At 47.7% G+C, this 19,452-nt stretch overlaps 2 protein-coding genes across 2 annotated transcripts in view; one reads left to right on the top strand and one right to left on the bottom strand.

Annotated features, from left to right (window-relative positions):
- Positions 1–2,383, top strand: part of PTPRE (protein tyrosine phosphatase receptor type E) — a 96,720-nt gene extending 94,337 nt beyond the window's left edge. The window contains exons 19-20 of the mRNA XM_082854103.1: positions 198–333; positions 2,181–2,383. Coding sequence (XP_082710229.1) covers positions 198–333; positions 2,181–2,255 — 211 coding nt within the window. The 3' untranslated portion in view covers positions 2,256–2,383. The remainder of the gene's footprint in view (positions 1–197; positions 334–2,180) is intronic.
- Positions 2,384–11,194: 8,811 nt separating this feature from the next.
- Positions 11,195–19,297, bottom strand: MKI67 (marker of proliferation Ki-67; the record flags this gene model as incomplete). Its single annotated transcript, XM_082854437.1, has 4 exons — positions 11,195–11,260; positions 12,529–12,972; positions 13,860–18,696; positions 19,275–19,297. The coding sequence occupies 4 exons, from the start codon at positions 19,295–19,297 to the stop codon at positions 11,195–11,197; spliced, it is 5,370 nt and encodes a 1,789-aa protein (XP_082710563.1).
- Positions 19,298–19,452: the final 155 nt, after the last annotated feature.

The raw sequence follows: 19,452 nt of genomic DNA, 5'->3' as shown, positions 1-19,452 counted from the left end.
CATGTTGTAATTAGGCAAGTGTTTTAGGAATTTTATGTTTGCTGACTCTTAGTCCAAAGCTAAGCTACCTATAAATGATCATTAAAAATCCAAGCTCCAGTCATTCCAGTACTGACGTGTAGGGCTTGGCGGAGGCTGTGGGATTCTCGTGCCCGTGGGTGCATCTGAGTATCTCATCCAGCACGTTTTCTCTGCAGTGCTGGAGCTGGGCGCACAGGGACTTTCATAGCACTCAGCAACATTCTGGAACGGGTCAAGGCTGAGGGACTTTTAGACGTATTCCAAGCTGTGAAGAGCTTACGACTTCAGAGGCCACATATGGTGCAAACCCTGGTAAGAAACCGTTTCCAGAGGGATCGAGAATGGTCTCATGTTGAATTTGCTGTAGCTTCATTGAAGGAGTTCAAGTCCATGGGGAAGGAGGGAGGTAAAGGTTCCAAGAAAAAGAGCTGAAGGTTCCAGTCAGCTCACAGTAAAGCTCTACAGACCCTCTTCTTCCCTTGCGTCTGGCTGGGGTCTGTCCCCCGGGCAGGACACGTGAGGAGGGGCACACACATGACTTCAGATGATAGGACCCCTTGGACAGAGGCACAGATGATAGCAACCGTTATGTCAGAGTGAACTGTTCCTCCAGATTCCAATGTGCATTTAAATACGTACCAAGTTCAAAAATAGCACTGACGTTTCCAGTCCTGATTCTTGTAGTCGATCTTCCACTGTTCGTGTGGACTCTGTTCCTTGGCTGGATCTCACTCAGCCTCCAGACACTGCCCAGGGGGCTTACTTAAGGAGTCCGTGCAATGCACAGTTCCTTCTCACGTTCTCTTTCATTTCGTGGTGAAAACACACGCTTGCTGGTTTTCAGAAGCGATGCCTCTTCACCAAATTTGGTGATTGTTCTGCAACGGCAAGGTCCGTTTCAAAGGCTGTTATAACCCGTCGTTTTCCCCAAGGCTTCTTCTTTTAGCACTTGCCCTCCCGGCCCGGCGCACTCATTCTCTGTGCTAACTGGGTCCCGACTCAGGCATTTTCCTTTCCTCTCCCGTCCGGGGGCTGGGTGATCGGGTGGGAATCTTAGTAGCTGGAAGGGAGGACCCCCACCATTCTTGGCTCTCCTGACAACCTCCCTGCAACCCCAGGACAGCAGTTTTCTGCCTCATCTTTTCTTCCCCTGGAAAGCCCAGCTCCTTCCCATGATGGCTGGACTGAGACTCCAGAACGGCCAGACAGGCTAATGTTTGGCCTCTTCTAACCCAAAAGCCTGTAGATTTTTGTTCAATGGGAATTTAGAGAAGAGGCTGAACCCAAGGTGTTGGGAAAGAAGAGGGAGGGGGGTGAGGAACCGCCCTTGGTCCCCCTGCTTCCCCAGCTCCCATGTTCACTGGGCCAGCAAATGACCAGGGTCTGCAAGGAACCAGACCCTTTTAGGGTAGCTGTTGTTACTTGAACCTGCCTGCCTACCATTGTGCACGCATGGTTTTCCGAGGCACACGGTAGGCTCACTAAGAAAGCCCTGTGGTGGCCATTTTCCCCAGCTCTTTCATTTCCTCTTTTGAGTGCCCGTTAGGGGCCGTGTCACACAATCCGCTTTCTGGTCCCCTGTTAACCCGCCATCTGGCTCTAGTCTCACCACCTCAAAGAGCCACTGGGGGGTCTGGAGTCAGGTGATGTCCAAGTGTTCCAATAAGTTAGCAGCCTTATACATATGCAACACAGTTTTCTTTTAAATTCTAGTAAAATTGATATAAAGCAATGCCCTTTTATAGTATAAATTTAGGCTTAAAAATAATCTATATTTCTGTCTTATTTAACTTCTATAGATTATTTTCATTACACTCTGAAGTTTGATGTTAAGTATGCTCATTTTTTTTCAGTTCACAAGTGGTTATTTTTAAGTTTAAATATGAAAACTAAAGATCTCTCACTCAGACTGTCCAAAATACACTAAGCTAAAGTTGAAACTGAACATTGACATTTTCTATGTAGAAAAACAGCTTTATTTGGAAATGTTCATGTGCCTAGAAACTAAATTATATAACAGAAGCTGATACGCAGTAGGATATACAGTATTTCAGTCACTGGTCAGACTTTTTTATGTCTTCTCTTTAAAGTTTCTCCTAATTAAATTAGGCAAATTTTTTTTCATATTATTTTAATGTGTTCTTGTTTTTCTTTTTCAGGAACAGTATGAATTCTGCTACAAAGTGGTACAAGATTTTATTGATATATTTTCTGATTATGCTAATTTCAAATGAAAATTCCTGCCTTAAAATATTTTTTAATTTAATGGTCAGTATATTTTGTAAAAATCATGTTAATTTATTTCATAGTTGACATTAATATCCTCCTAATTTCTTTGTATATATTTTGTTATGCTTAAAGGCCACCTGCTGTAAAGTTATTAAATCTTAAATACCCCTTTTAAAAACTGGAATAATGTATTAAGGTCAAATAATATTCCATAAAATATATATTTCTGCTAATATCAGTAAAAATATTTTAATTTTTCATTAGATTCATATCATTTCATTTCACACAGTCAGCACCTCTAAATGTTAAAAATCTTAATATGACAAGTGTGTTTATTTATGCAAGATACTAACCACAACTTCCTTAGAAAACAGTCGAGGACTCAGAAATCGGTGGAAAATACATTTTCCTGACACTGATTTTACAGCCCTGAGCAGTGGCAGGATGTTTTTGTTTTTTTGTTTTTTTTTGCGGTACGCGGGCCTCTCACTGCCGCGGCCCCTCCCGCCACGGAGCACATGTGGGAGCTTCCCGGACCAAGGCACGAACGCGTGTCCCCTGCATCGGCAGGCGGACTCTCAACCACTGCGCCACCAGGGAAGCCCCCCCAGTGGCAGTTTTGTGAAAGCAAACTGTTTGTGAAGATACAGTGTAAATAGGGAATTCTGTAGTCCTCAGTCTCAACCCACGTGGTTCATCTTTACATTTTAAAGATCAAAGAAGACTTTACAACCTGAGTCCAAGTCTAAAACACACTGGAGTAGTCAGTGACTATATAGTAATACTTAAAAATGCATTTATTCAAGGCTGTGTCGTGCCATCTTGGTCAGATGAGAAAGATGTAAAGGCCAGTGGTCCAGTTCGCACGGGCCTTGGGTCCGGCAAAACCAGTTATCAGAGTTTCAGTCCCACGGCGCTGGGCGCTGCTTGCTGTCTGTCTGTCTGAGAATCACACCCACTGCACTTCTCACTCCCCCCTGCCCCCCGGCCCCCGCCATTCTGCCCTGCTTGTCGTGAGCTGTGCCTCAAGGCATGACAAAAAACCACTTCCATTCCAAAAGGTCAGATAGAGCATCTGACACGCATGGAAGCAAGGGGCTCCCGCCTGGTAGAAACAGTTGGGCAGCCACAAGCAATTATGCTTTAAACTTTCTGAGAAGCATTTTGGTATTTAAAAATCTCTTGTAAATGCTAAGACTGTTTGTAAGAAAAGAAATCTTAAAATCTAGATTTATACAGTTTTTTTTAAAGTCCCACTCCTCGATATTTAATAAAAGAAAAAGAGAAATCCTTAATCTAAAGGCTAATTTATTTTTGAATGGTTACTAGTGAGACCTCTGACACTGGATAATAATGATCTCACTGCCAGACAGGATTGGCTTATGGGGCAAAAAAAAGAGAAGGGATGAATGTAAAAAGGTTTGATTTAATGGCAGTGATCTGTCTGTGGCTGTTAGGTACCTAGCCGATGAGCACAATATAAAAAAAAGACATCTGAAAACATTTAACATGTGCATTTTTGGGTACACTTTTTGCTTTTTAAAAGAGATGTGAATGTGAAGGCCTTTATTTGATATTTCCACTGGTAACTGATTGCACAAAGGTAACCCAGGGTAAGTTACGTCCTAATAACAAGCCCGCCGGTAATCAAGCTTCTGCCACTCCTCCGAGCCCCACCCAAGGGTCAGATGAGGTGCCCAGCTGGACGGACAAAAGCACAACTTTGTGAACGCTGCCATGGCCACCAGCCTGCAGCCCTGAGCTCCACACACAGCTGAATGCGTCCCTCACCCTTCTGGGTACAATGATTATGCATTTGGGTCGAAGAGAAAATGGAGGGAGCTTTGCGAGATGCACCTGGTGGCCCTGTTTGTTTTCATTGTTAAAGTCCCAAGCCCGAAGCCCTTCTTGACTAAAGGGGAGGAGAGAAAACTGAGCACCAAAGCCTAGAAACAGAGCCGGTGTTTGTGGTGAAGGCGACATATAGGGGTCGAGACGCCTGGATTGGGGTCCAAATTTAGGAGCCTTTAGTGAGAATCCTTCAGGCCCTTCAATGGTCTTACTGGCATCTCTTGCCTTGAGATTAAGGTAGACCTTCTCGGGGAAGCGCCCCGTTTGTATGTTCTTCTGCCCCCTTGTGCATCCCCCTTGTCTGCTGCGGTTCCGCCCTCATGGTTCTGAGAACAGAGCGGAAGCCACTGTCCCTGGGTTGCAGGACCCCCTCCGCCTTTGGGGCAGTTCTTGCCTCCCAGTAGCTGCAGCCTCCTGGCCTCGGCCCCGGTCCCGGTCCAGACAGCCTTGGTGGGCGCTCCGGGACTCCTGTCCTCTCTGTCTCGCTGGGATAGTTTGACTCTTCCTCCCCTTCGGTGAAAGAAAGTCCATTGTACATAACAAAACGGCGCCAGGCTGGTAAAGTCATTTTTCTTTGCCAGTTTTCTCCGTTGCATGCGGCTACATTCAAACGCCAAATAGCGATTAGAAGACGACCATTCTGATCTCCTTGCTTTTATCAGTCACTGTGTGACTCACTTTACTGTTTCTCTCCATGTGCTCTACGAATGAAGAATGCATACCAGTGTTTTAAAAGGTATTTTTATGTGTTTTTTAAAACTTTTTAAAACGAGCCTGACACCTCTGTTTCAGCATTTGGAGTCACGCCCATGTTATTTTTTAAAATGTGTGATTACTGATACTTCTGTTGTGTTTGTGTTAATTTATGTGCAATCTTGATAATATATGTATGTATTCCGGTTTCATTTTTTCTTTTATTCCATTTATCACTTGATCTTGCACTGATTATGATGCCAGTGAATGCTGCTGAATTCTGTGTATATGCAAATTGCAACATCCAAAACATTCTGATGCGAGGATAAATCTTTACTTTGACTCCAGCCTGCGTCTCTTTCTTCACTGAAATCTCCTTATCTCGTTCCTCTGCCTTAAATCCTTTTAGACAAGACATTCATTAGGAGGGAAGCATTGATTTACGCAGACAATTTTAGGACTTGTAAAATTTAGCTCAGACATGGTAGAGAAACAGTCCCCCGGGCAGGAGTGGGCATGATGGCCAGTGGGCCGGCCTTCAGAAGTCCTGAGGGTGTGTGGGTCACTAGTCACAAGCGGCCCTGCAGAGGCCCACGTCCCTCCTCCGGTCCAAACAGGGCTCCGAGCCCTGAGCAGTGGTTTCCCAGCATCTATGAGGAAGGTGACCACATGCTCAAAGTCCACAGCCAGATGGGGTCAGAGAGCCCTTCTAATGTCGCTTCTCCTCCTAAAACCTAAACACCTGTTAGGCCTCCCTTTACACACCTTGTGTCTCTGGTGATCCCAGCTCTCTTTTTCAGCTTTCCCGCCCTTCCCCAGCTCACACCCCAGCTTCCCCTTTTAGATATTCTGGGCCTAATGTGGAAATCTAAACATCTGCTTTTTATTCTTGGTTGTATTTATTTAATAAATTTTATAAGCCTTGTTATATTTGTTACAGATGTGATTAATTAGGATGAGGGCCTAGGAGTCGGGTGGGCCATTAGGGTGGGTCCATTCTACTCCAGTGTGAGGGCGCCTTTATGAGAAGAGGGAACTTGGACCCAGAGACACACGCACAGGGAGAAGAACATGTGAAAAGAAGGCAGGCTTTGGAGTGATGCTTCCGCAAACTAGGAAGCCCGGAGGCTGCCGGGGACCAGGGAGTGGCTTCTCTTTCACAGCCTCGGAAGGAAGCAACCTTGACTTGGCCTTCGTGCCTGCAGGACTGGAGACAATAGGATTGGGTTGTTTGAACCACCTGGTTTGTGGCACTTTGTTAGGACGGCCTTAGCAGACCAACACCCTGCCCCCGCTCTGACCCCTACATCCAAGGTTTCTGTTGTTGGATGTCCCCGAAAGAAGGCCTGAATCAAGCCCGTGGGCGCAGGTAGCTAATGGGGAGGAGACCCCAGCACGTGCGAGTGAGGGAACAGGGCGGGAGGGGCAGCACAAAGAACCCCCACCCCCTGGGACTCGACTCTGCAGTGATGCCCGAGGGCCTCCCCGAATCGCCCTCCCGAAGGACGGGACCCTGGAGCCTTGCCCCGCCACTACCCCCGGCCCAAGTTGGAGGTTTTCTCCAGCGGTGCCAGCCCCTGGTCTCAAAGGACGGTGTCACCCTGGCGACACAGGGAGATGCGTTTGTTGTACAAGTTCAAAGCAAACAGAAAGAGTGTGCACGAACTTGGCCTTTCACTCGGTTCCTCCTCTCCACCTCAGTGCATTGGTAACTTTGGGGTACATCCTTCCAGACGGCTATCCACAGACTTAAACCTGTACAGTTACATAAACACACGGCCTCTTGCTTGTTTGTTTATAAAAACAACAGAGCCGGACTCCCGGTATATCATCAAGTCCAGGATGAGAGAATTGCCAAACCCACTTTGTTTTGCTGAGAAAGCAAACACTGCCAATTATTTCTTGCAAGACACCGTCAGTTTTGAGATGCATCCTGATGTCGAGAGGTTAATGTGTAAAAACCTGGTATCTTAGAACGACAAAATGCACTACCTGCGGCCAGTTGTGTAAATTGCCCCTTTGTCCCGCCTTAGGGTCGGGCCATGTCAGCACATACACAGCTTCCGCATCCTGTCTAAAGGCTGCTTGGCATTCCTGGCATAGAGCTACTCTGATGGACGTAAAACGTGGAGACTAACCCTTTGTTATTCATGTTATAAATATTTCCCTTCGATGCTTTATAAAAGACTGTCCTTGATGGCTATCTAACGTCCCTTGTCCAGGAAGCTTTGGGACTTACCAGCCTGTCGACAGGGTTGCTGGGTGTGGGGGTGATTCCACCTGGCAGCAGGGCCCTCTGTGGCCCTTGCATGGCGGCACCCAATAAACGCATCAAACCAAACATTCATGCCTGTGGAATCACCGTGTAGACGCCAGGAGGGGCTTCATGTGAACAAGTCCTGGGCACTTTTTGTTCCTCTGTGAAGAGCAATGTTGATGACATCCATGTGTCAGCGTGGCGCTCTGTAGCAGGAGAGGGGAGACTGCAGCCATGTCCAGGAGACGGCCCGAGGCCTGGGGGTCTGCACGGCACCAGAATCAGGGTCCCTCGGGCTGTGGCTGGAGCATCGCATCTGTATCTGGAAAGATGATCCCACCAGCTCTTCTAGAGGAATCGTCTAGAAAGCCCAGCAGATGGGCAGATCCCAGCCACAGTGTCTTAACGCCGTTTTCAGTTCAGTAGCTGGACGTGACTATGGAGTTGACATTTACGATGTACTTTCCACGACAACCCGGACACCTCCACCCAGCGCGCCCATCTGCCGGGGCCTGAATTCCTCCATCTTGACTGTGTTTAGGACTCAGGATGGCCCTTCCTTCCTGCCTCAGCCCCTCCAGATAGTAATGAACTTGACACCTGGACACCCAAAAGCCTTTCTCTGCCCCTGACAGACTTCTTCCTGGGAACAAACCGACCCACCACGGGCTCCCACCCCCTGACTTGCCCGCAAGTTCACTCCCAGGATCTACTCACGTTAGGACGGCCAACCTCAGGGCAACATGCATCTTCGTTTGCTGACTCTGCGGCCCTGACCAAATCCCTGTCCTTGGACTGCCCACTTCTGTCCAGACGAATAGGACAGAGCCAGGGTTGTGGGAGTCCCCTTCCCCGAATACAAGGGCCGTTCCTGCAGGACCAAAGTGGGCCTGCTGGCCAGGAGGGGAAGCAACTGTCCGGCCACGTCAGAGCTGGGGAAATGCAGACAGGCCAAAGAGCCCACGCCGACCCACCCCGTCTGCCACTCACTGTCTTGCTTTGGTTTGGTTTTCTTTCCCTTCCCTCCCTTTAATAAAAAAATATCATGGGTTTTAAGATCATTTCATCCCAGACACCTCCTGCACAGGGTCACCAGGGTATCGAGACTTGTCCATCCATGGTCTGCCCTCCTGGATGGACAAAGCTTTGTCCTAGAGGGGGGCGTCTAGTTTTCACTGCCCTACGTCCCACGAGGATGCACACCAAGACCCCAGGATACAAAACGGGGGACTCACCCAGCCTGGGAAATGGGGATGGCGTTGAACGAGGCTTCTCCGAGGGAGTCTCACTGGAGCTGAGCTCGGGGCTGAAGGGGACCATCTTGTGGAGCAGGAGGTGGGGAAAGTCCGAGAAGAGAAGAGAGCAGGGCGTGTGCGTGTGTGAGCGTGTGTGAGCGTGTGTGTGAGTGTGCGTGTGTGAGCGTGTGCGCGAGTGTGTGAGTGTGTGCGAGTGTGTGAGTGCGAGTGTGAGCGTGTGTGTGCGTGCGTGAGTGTGTGCGCGTGTGAGTGTGCGAGTGTGTGTGCGTGAGTGTGTGTTCATCTGCATGTGTATGTGCGTATAAACGCATGAATGTGTATGCATGTATATACGTGTGTAGGAAGGGGTGTGGACCCATGTATGTTTATGTATATGCATGTGTATATGTGTGCAGGTCTATGTGTGTGGGGGGTGTGGAGGGGTTTAACTAAGAAAGACAAAAGTTGGCTGGTACAGAACTGGAGCAAAGAAGTCAAGGAGAGATTGTGGCAGCCGTATCACGGAAAAGCTTGGAGATGAAAAAGTAAAAACAGCTTCCATTGTGCTCGCTTCGGCAGCACATATACAAAAACCGGAACAATACAGAGACGATTAGCACGGCCCCTGCGCAAGGATGACACGCAAATGCGTGAAGCGTTCCATATTTTTTGTTATACGGCAGAAACTAACACAACATTGTAAAGCAATTTATACTCCAATAAAGATGTTAAAAAAAAAAAAGAATAGCTTCCATTTACTGAGAACTTTCCATGAGAGGGATGTTACTCACTTGGAATCTGAGGCTCAGAGAAGGTACCAAACCACACAGCGAGTAGGTATTTATCTCTTGCACCCCGTTCTCAAACACACAGTTAGCCTGGCTAAATATTAGTGGTTAATATTTCTGACCCTTCACCCTCAAGGATGCGAAATAAAGGACGTGTCCTGGGGACATGTGCTCTTTTAAACACTTGTTTGAATGACCTTTTCTAATCCAGCACCTACAGCCCTATAAAATAAAACCACTCTTATGCTCTTGAAATACTGTACTTACGAAGGCGAGAAAATATGCTGATATATTTCAGTGAGAGTTTTGGTTAGAATTGAACCCTAAGAGCTTTCTAATTAATTTTTATCCCATTCCCCAGGCATACAGCTAATTGAAATTTTTCTATATGTAAGGTTCATAATTATTACTAAATGTGAAGTGTTGGCAGAACAACTTAATCGTAGAAAATTCCTGTTTTACAATTTCTTGAATCTTGCCTACCTAAATGACACATGTGTGACTCACACCTTCAAATAGAGTGCCTTTTCTAATGAGGGTTGCGTTTCCTAAAATACTCTCCCTTCTGCTCACCAGCATCCCACCCCTCTTCCTGGCCCAGCTCTTTGAATGTCCCCTCCCTGCTTCATCCTCAACCCTCCTACCTCCATCTGTCGCTCACCCTCCCTTAAGATTTCAGACAACACTGTCTAAAACTGTATTATAGCAGCCAAAATAGCAAAAGCAAATACCACTGACTCAGCAGACACGCCTGGATTCATGCATTCGTTCAGCAAACATTTATTGTTATGTGGACCTGGATCCATGCCAGACACGGGGGTTACAAGAGTCGACAGACAGGGGCACCAATGTTACAGTTCACACTCTAGGGGACAGCGACCTTTTCTTATCTTCCATCCTTACCTCCACCTGGCAAGGTAGGTGAATGGGGAGGACAGGTGACTGGAGGGAAGGTGTGCTCATTTCTGATTTAGGGAACACAAAGGGACAGGAGGACAAAGCGGAACAGCAGTGTGACGGAGGCTCTGAAACTGAAGAAAGACGGAAGTCCAGGCTTGAAACGAGATGTAGGAGCCATGGGCTCCCATGTTAAGTGACTCAGAAATGGTGGGGGAAGAGCCTCATGCTCTGTGGCTGTCAGATGGCCACTCTCTTGGGGGAAACGTTCGGGTTTGTGTTGCTCCGTCCAAGGTGACCTGCTGGGGACTAAGACAGGCCAACAGGTGTGGTCAGAGAAAACAGGTGAGAGCAGATTTGCAGAAAGCTCAGGATATGCAGATGACATGAAAGCTCAGAGGGGTGCTACAGTTTGGAATTGAGGGGCACCCTGGCCGATGGCCCTAAGATTGAGTGGGGCGATGACTTCTCAGATGAAAGCAGTCCTAGTTTAGACAAAGATGCTCAACGTGGAAAAGGCAAGCTACCCGTCATTCCTCAAAGTCTCGTTACCCTGAAAATGGCATCGCAAACTGTCCTCCACATCACACACTTATTCCCTTAAGTGGTCAGGACACCAAGGAGAGGACAGTCCTGTGCAGATGACCCACAGCCCTAGTGCCTGGACCCAAGGTCTCCCCAGTGTAAAGGTACACCTTGTAACTTTCATTTTTCTCTTCCTATAGCCACTCATTCATATTTCCAGAATGCCTGCCTGGTGTTGGGGGTGCAGGACAGAAGCCCCGCCTTTCACATTTGGATGGAGGAGGTATGTACATGAAGGACACAGACACACACGGAAACATTTACAACACAGCATGGCAAGTGCCTGAGCCCACGGCCAATGGGGGCTGACCGTGGAAGTCACAAACTCCAGGGCTTCATCTCGCCAAGTTGAAGGTCACACCTTGGCAAACCGCCCCCCCCGCCCCTGCCCCCCACCCACCCAAGCTTTAAATTTTTTTCAGTTTAGGAGACCCAGCAGTCTCCTTCATAACCTCCACATGGAGGTTTTGAATAAACTATTCAGAGTCAGAAAATTCCAAGCTTTCTTCCCTTAAACCTGCCCTCCCTTCCAGATAGCATTATTTACAGAATTCACTATAAAATGTACGGCAAATATTGTACTACAACTTATCGCTAAACTAAATTCATTACATGTTTTTCCCTTTTAAGCTTCTTGGCTATGTATCTTCACTGTCGCGATGACTTCTGGTTCTTATTTTCTTGACACCCACATTGTCATTTTCCTGTTTGGGAACAAAAGTATAACTCTTAAGTAATTTAAAAGAACAATTTTTGTAACCGACTGTGCAAAAACCCCGATCCTTTCTAGGTGTGATGCAGGCCTTTAGTCCTAGAAAATTAATCTTGAGGTTGGAAATAAACTTTAAGATAGAGCCTGTGAAAGTTGCCTTAAACTGTTTTTACTATTTAATTTTTTAAAGTTAAATACTGTGTCCTTTGATAGAAAGGTTTGTAAGCTATTTTTAAGTTCATACATCATAAAAGGAGAAAGAAAATTTCCACACAAATACATACATTTTCACTAATTTTCATAAGTACCATTCAGAAAAAGTGAATTCAAAGGTATAATCAGGCTGAAATATTTTTTTTCTTTTATACACAAAGACAATTATTTAAGACCTTTATTAACAGGTGCTTGCAGTTGGTTGACTGTTTTGAAAAAAATCAAGCTGTAAACTTTTATTACAAATAAAAAATGAGGTTCTTAAAAATCTCAACTTGACCAGATGTGAAACAAATTAAAAACCAGAAGACCCAAAAGGTTTCGGCCTGGTTTTCTTCTCAGACCAAAATCTTTTGGGTCTTCTAAACAACTGAGGTGTTTGAAGGGGACCACCCCTCAATGCTACGTGAGTGTCAGCGGAGAGCACGTTTGGGACGGGACAAAGGACACCAGACTGCCTCCCGGGTGGGAGCTCTGAACAGTGCTACCCACCTAAACACACCTCCACCTGCTCTTCATCCCAGCTTTCCAAAGGGACGCCTTCGAAATCAGGCGTTACCCCTCCGGAAGTTTCATTCAATCTCTAACCAGGGACTGAAGACAGCTGCCTGGAATCTTAATACAGGGTACGCAACGAGCAGTCAGAAAATACTAACTGGATAAATCCCTTTTCCTTCCTTTTTTAAAAAGTTTTTGGCCACGGCAAGCAGGATCTTAGTTCCCTGACCAGCGACTGAACCTGAGCCCCCTGCAGTGGAAGCTCGGAGTCTTAACCCCTGGACCGCCAGGGAAGTCCCATCCCTTGCTTTTCCTGAATGACGACTTTATAATGTGAATTTACTTTTCAAAGTGGAATTCCCAAGCCAGATACACCTGAATATAGAGACACAAACTGTGGCTTAGATTCATGCCTCTTACATTAGTCCAACCGGGAGCTGGTGGCGTGTTATTACATATCATGTGTTGTGTCTGCTCTAGCAACATGGGGCAAAAATCATAGTGAAACATTCTATGCACTTAAAAAAAGAGAAACAGGAAATCACTTGCCTTTTGGAGGCTATTGGCACATCTCCTGGCACCCCGGGTTACTCTCTGCTCGGATCCACTCTCCGAAGTGTTTCCTCGAGGGCGGAGAGTAATCTTCCTGGATCTCAAACCCTTGAAGTCTGAATATTCCGTTACTTCTTTCTCTTCCTGCTTCTTCACGGGGATTTCCACCCTTTCCTGCCTTGCTGTCTCCTCTGTTGCGTCAGGCAAAGCCTTCTGATTCTGCTTCCCAGATCTCAAGGGCCTCCTTCTGTCTTGAACTTTGCCCCCAGAGGTAGGATTCTCGGCTGCATCTTCTGGACTTTGTAGCTTCATCTCTTGGGAGGTCTCCATGGACTTCTTTTCACTTCTCTTTATTTTCATCTTTCCTGCTGATATAAGAGACCCAGGTCTTTGCTCCTCTATATTCGTTTTAGTGGGGCGCCTGGTACGCAGGGACATTCCCTAAAAAAATTCAAAAGACATCCCCAAAACGTCAAGAATGAGGAATACAAATCTTAAAACTCCACATGGAGAAAATCATTCGAAAGTGAACTCAAAGGGGGATTAATTGGAAAATTTTCCATTGGTTCATTTTCTAAGATGCCAGTAATCTAATCGAGTCAAGGGAGTGACTGTCACTTTGTTCCAATGGAGGAATCACCATTTCTACTGATAAACCATAAGTAAGGAATTCAGTATAAATTCCAATCACAATGTCTGAATGTCATATACGTCAGTCTGATTATAACAAGCGTTAAAAGGGTATTCCAGGAGAATGCCCCATTATTCAGGTAGTAAATGAATTCCTAATCCTTTAACAATCATTGATAGAGCAGGACAGGAAAATCTCAATTTCTGGAATCGAATTTACAAGCTTCTCTATCTGACAACCCTGACAGTTAAGGTCTTCCCAAGACACACGCCCCGTGTAAATTGTTCTAATTGTTTCAATACTGATGCAGATACTACTTCTACCCAGCACTCCAGGTCTCGGTGTCTGAAACAAGGCAGGACTGAATTGCCCACTTTTTCTCGGCACAAAGTTCCACACCTTTGAAGATGAACACAACTCAGTCACTTCCCGAGAAGTTCTTGGCAAAATGTGTAATAATAATTTTGACCAGTTATTTTCCCAAATTAGCCTACTCTCTCTAGAAATCCCCAAAGGATGCTTTACGAAGGTCTGCAGTTACTCACTGTGTTGAATGCAGACCCCGTGGGGAAAGGGTACCCACACATACATTTGTGTTATGTACAATTTATAGCGAACGTTATACCAGAATGGAGAGCATCCACCCAAGATGACATGGTACGATTACATCACATGATGACATCACACCACCCATTACCTTATTTTGAGTGTCTTCTCCTTGTGGATCCGTAGCTTTAGTTTTCACGTCATTGTTGGGCAGGTTTCCCACAGGTTTAGTCCTTTGTGCCAAAATCCTCAGACTTCTCTTCTTCACTCCCGAGGATTTGGGGGGCTCCCGTCTCTCCCTGGGGGCTGTCCTCTGCTTCTTCTGGAGGGGCTTCTCTTCCTCAGGGTCCTGTGCAGCCATCGTGGGGCATAGCCTCTTCCTGCCCACAACCCTTACATCTTCTCCCAGTTTGCTCTTGGGGGACGGGGAGATGCAGCTCTCACCTGGTGATTGTACAGGGTCTCTGCTGCCCACAAGGTCTCCCATGAACCTTACTTTAGGGGCCCTGAGGACTCTTCGGGATATTTCTACAGGTCTTCTTCTGTCCGCTGTTTGCTTTGGGGCTCTCTTAACTGCAGAAGCATCGTTTCCCAGTTCACTGGCCTGATCTGGCTTTTGGAAGAGCTCTTGGAAACTGGCCGGATCTTCCAGGGGTTGGGATTTTTCCTTAAATGTTCTTCGCCGACTCTTGACACAAATTACATTTCCTGCTGAGTGCGGGTTCTGCCTTGAAGTTTCCTTAAACACTGTGATATTGTTCTCATCACCTACTGGTTCTCCGTGCATGGTTTCCCCTGCTGTTGGGATGGGCTCTCTGAGTACTGAGAGCTCTTCTAGGGCTGCTTCTCCCAGTGGTGACTTGAGCCGTCTCCTCCTACTTGCTGGCCTGGCGACTGGTGCGGCTGGCGGAGACTGGCAGGGCACTGCAGTGATTTTAACGTCACTCACCGGTTCTTTGGCCTGACCTGGCTTTTGGAAGAGCTCTTTGAAACTGCACGAGTCTTCCACGGGTTGGGTCTTTTCCTTCAATGTTCTTAGCCGACGCTTGATGCCAATTACATTTTCTGCAGGGTTGAGTCTCTGCCTTGAAGTTTCCTTAAACGCCTTGCTGTCTTTTCCATCACATACAGGCTCTCTCTGCGTGTCCCCTGGTGTCTGTGTGGGCTTCCTGGGCGCTGAGGGCTCTTCTGCATCCTCTTTCCCTGGTGGTGACTTGAATCGTCTCTTTCTACCTGTTCGCCTGGTGACCGGTTCTACTGCTGGGGATTTATAGGGTATTGTGGTGGTTTTCTCATTAGTCATTTTTTCCTCTGCATGATCTGGGGTTTGGAAGAGCTCTTTGAAGCCAGCCAGGTCTTCTAGACATTGGGCCTTTTCCTTGGGTGTCCTTGGCGGCCTCTTGCTTCCGTTTATATTTTCTGCTGAGTCTAGTTTCTGCTTTGGAGTTTCTTTAGATAATTTGATGCTTTTATCACCATCCGCTCGTTCTCTGCCTGAATGCCTGGCTCCCCCTGGTGTCTGTGTGGGCTTCCTGGGCGCTGAGAGCTCTTCTGCATCCACTTTCCCTGGTGGTGACTTGAATCGTCTCTTTCTACCTGTTCGCCTGGTGACTGGTTCTACTGCTGGAGATGTATAGGGCATTGTGGTGGTTTTCTCATTAGTCATTTGTTCCTCTGCATGATCTGGGGTTTGGAAGAGCTCTTTGAAGCCAGCCAGGTCTTCCAGGGGTGGGGCCTTTTCCTTGGGTGTCCTTAGTCGCCTCTTGCTTCCAATTACATTTTCTGCAGGGTCCAGACTTTCTTCTGGAGCTTCCTGAGACACCGCAATGCCTCCGTCAACACCCTCTGGTTCTCTGTGTGAGTGTGTGGCCTTCCTGAGAGCTGAGAGGTCTTCCTGCACAGCCACTCTCTGGGAAGGTGTCTTGAGACGTCTGGTCATGCTGGTTGATGTGACAACTGGTTCTGGTGGTGGAGATCGGCAGAGCATTTTGGGGGTTCTGTCCTCAGTCATTGGTTCCTTGGCTTGATGTGGGGTTTGGAAGAGCTCTTTGAAGCCAGCCAGGTCTTCCAGGGGTGGGGCCGTTTTCCTTGGTGTTCTCGGCCGCTTCTTGCTTCTAGTTACATTTTCTGCAGGGTCCAGTTTCTCTGCTGGAGCTTCCCGAGACACTGCAATGCCTCTGGCAGCACCCTCTGGTTCTCTGTGTGAGTGTGTGGTTTCCCCTGGTGCTTGTTGAGGCTTCCTGAGAGCTGAGACGTCTTCCTGCACATCCACTTTCTGGGAAGGTGTCTTGAGACGTCCCTTTCTACTTGGTGTGTTGGCTGGTTCTGGTTGTGGAGATTGATGAGGTATGTTGGTGGGTCTGTCATCAGTCGTTGGTTCCTTGGCATGATCTGGGGTTTGGAAGAGCTCTTTGAGGCCAGCCAGGTCTTCCAGCGGTGGGGCCTTTCCCTTGGGTGTCCTTGGCCGCCTCTTACTTCCATTTACATTTTCTGATGAGTCCAGTTTCTGATGTGGAGTTTCCTGAAACAATTTGATGCTTTTATCATCATCTACTGGTTCTCCCTCTGAGTGCCCAGTTTCCCCTGGTGTCTGTGCCATTCTGCATGCTGAGAGCTCTGTCTCTACATCTGCTTTCCCCAGAGGTGTCTTGAGCCATCTCTTCCTATTGGTAGGTGTGACAATTAGCTGTGGTTGGGAGGACATGCAGAGTGTTTGGGGAGTTTTGACAACAGCCCTTGGTTCCTTGGCATGATCTGGGGTTTGGAAGAGCTCTTTGAAGCCAGCCAGGTCTTCCAGGGGTGGGGCCTTTTCCTTGGGTGTCCTTAGCCGCCTCTTGCTTCCAATTACATTTTCTGCAGGGTCCAGACTTTCTTCTGGAGCTTCCTGAGACACCGCAATGCCTCCGTCACCACCCTCTGGTTCTCTGTGTGAGTGTGTGGCCTTCCTGAGAGCTGAGAGGTCTTCCTGCACAGCCACTTTCTGGGAAGGTGTCTTGAGACGTCTGGTCATGCTGGTTGATGTGACAACTGGCTCTGGTGGTGGAGATCGGCAGAGCATTTTGGGGGTTCTGCCCTCAGTCACTGGTTCCTTGGCTTGATGTGGGGTTTGGAAGAGCTCTTTGAAGCCAGCCAAGTCTTCCAGGGGTGAGGCCTTTTCCTTGGGTGTCCTTGGCTGCCTCTTGCTTCCAGTTACATCTTTTACAGGGTTGAGTTTTTCTCCTGGAGCTTCCTGAGACACCACAATGCCTCCGTCACCACCCTCTGGTTCTCTGTGTGAGTGTGTGGGCTTCCTGAGAGCTGAGACATCTTCCTGCACAGCCACTTTCTGGGAAGGTGTCTTGAGACGTCCCTTTCTACTTGGTGTGTTGATTGGTTCTAGTTGTGGAGACTGGCAGAGCATTTTGAAGATTTTGTCAGCACTCATTGGTTCCACTGTGTGATTTGGTGTTTGGAAGAGCTCTTTGAAGCCAACCAGGTCTTCCAGGGGTGGGGCCTTTTCCTTGGGTGTCCTTAGCCGCCTCTTGCTTCCAATTACATTTTCTGCAGGGCCCAGCTTTCCTCCTGGAGCTTCCTGAGACACTGCAATGCCTCCGTCACCACCCTCTGGTTCTCTGTGTGAGTGTGTGGGCTTCCTGAGAGCCGAGACATTTTCCTGCACATCCACTTCCTGGGAAAGTGTCTGGAGGCATCTCTTGCTACTTGTTGGCATGTTGACTGCTTCTGCTGGTGGAGATTTATAGGGTATTGTGGTAGGTGTGTCATCAGTCATTGGTTGCTTTGCATGATCTGGGGTTTGGAAGAGCTCTTTGAAGCCAGCCAGGTCTTCCAGGGGCGGGGCCTTTTCCTTGGGTGTCCCTGGCTGCCTCTTGCTTCCAGTTACATTTTCTGCAGGGTCCAGTTTTTCTTCTGGAGCTTCCCGAGACACTGCAATGCCTCTGTCAGCACCCTCTGGTTCTCTGTGTGAGTGTGTGGTTTCCCCTGGTGTTTGTCGAGGCTTCCTGAGAGCTGAGACGTCTTCCTGTACATCCACTTTCTGGGAAGGTGTCTTGAGACGTCCCTTTCTACTTGGTGTGTTGACTGGTTCTAGTTGTGGAGATTGGCAGAGCATTTTGGGGGTTTTGTCATCAATCATGGGTTCCTTGGCATGGTGTGGGGTTTGGAAGAGCTCTTTGAAGCCAGCCAGGTCTTCCAGGGGTGGGCCCTTTCCCTTGGGTGTCCTTGGCCGCCTCTTACTTCCAGCTACATTTTCTGCAGGGTCCAGTTTCTGCTTTGGAGTTTCCTGAAACAATTTGATGCTTTTATCATCACCTGGTTCTCTGTGCCTGGGCATAGTTTTCCCAGGTGTCTGTGTGAGTTTTCCGAGGGCTGAGGCATCTTCTACATCCGCTTTCCAGGCAGGTGTCTTGAGCTGTGTGTTTGTCCTGGTGGGCGTGCCAACTGTTCCTGATCTGGGAGATTTACAGAGCATTTTTGTGGCTCTGTTCTCTGCATCCACTGCTTCCTTGGCATGAGCTGGGGTCTGTAGGAGACTTGGGATGTCCAGCTGGTCTTCCTCAGGCTGTGTCTCCTGCAAGCTCCCGAGGGCGGTCAGGTCTGCTGCTACCTCACACCTCAGCTCTGAGGCTCTCCTTGGTCCCCTCACGGCTACCGTGTGTTTGGAATTCCCTTTTGACCCCATGTGCTCTGTCCGCGCTTCGCTCTCCTTCGCGTCTCCCTCCAGCTTCTGCTCTGGCTGTGGTGCTTTCCTCAGACATCTTCCCAAGACGTTCTCAAGAGCGTCAGGTTTTGGGCCTTCGTTTTTACACTCTACACCTGGTGCCTGTGAGCTTCTGAGCTCCATGGACCTTCTCAACTTCTTTGCACTTGATGTTGTCTTTGGTGTCATTGCCTCAGACACTGGAGTTTCCATCTCAGCACCTGCTGTTTTATACACGTTCCTGGGAGTTTTCGTAATACTTTCATCTATTTTAATTTTAATACTCTGGCGTCTTAAGGCAGGGCTTGCAGAACTTTGATCAGACAGCTCTTTCGGTGCATCTTGAGTCCCGGGGGACACATTCTGTCCTATAAGAAATTAAAACATGCATGATGAGTAGATTCTGTGCACCGTGCGCCAATGTGGTGTTTTAGCCTCACGAGGTATTTAAGAGCCAATAAACCAGCCTCCCATCCATCTCAGGATACGAGGCTGCCTACGTGGCCATAAATCTGCCTGACATGAACCACACACAATTAAGAACAATGTTTTTGGGTGACACAGAGGGGGGTCATGCATAGGCAGTGGTAAGGGTCTATGGGGATCGGATAAAAGAAAAACATTCCTTAGGCTGCCAGCCAGGTCTCAGTGAGCTGAACACACACATTTTTTTCATCAAACGTGAGAAACGGCTGTTTCATCTGCTGGACCACCGATGCAATAATATGGGTTATACTTAGTGCGCTAAGGGTCCATGTTACACGGGAAACATCAATTCTTTAGCAACAGGAAGCATCTTGAGTGTAGCACACTGTCCCCTCTATGACAGAAACTCGGTGACCAGTGTAAATGAGAGAGAAACAGACTCACATCTCACTCTCACCCTGCGGCATGTGCCCAACCAGAGATTAACAGGAGTTCCTGTGTGGTGCACACCTGCTGCCTTTCTCTTTGGTAATTGACAGCACTCTCACATTTGAGTAATTTACATATAAGTATGATGAGAGATCATTACACTTTCCTGCTTGTCAGCCTCTTCACTTATGCT

The sequence above is a fragment of the Leucopleurus acutus genome, assembly GCF_964270905.1.
Source record: "Leucopleurus acutus genome assembly, chromosome: 14".
Taxonomy (NCBI): Eukaryota; Metazoa; Chordata; class Mammalia; order Artiodactyla; family Delphinidae; genus Leucopleurus; species Leucopleurus acutus.
The sequence above is the reverse complement of the archived record's forward strand: the minus strand, read 5'-3'. Positions and strand labels throughout refer to the sequence as shown.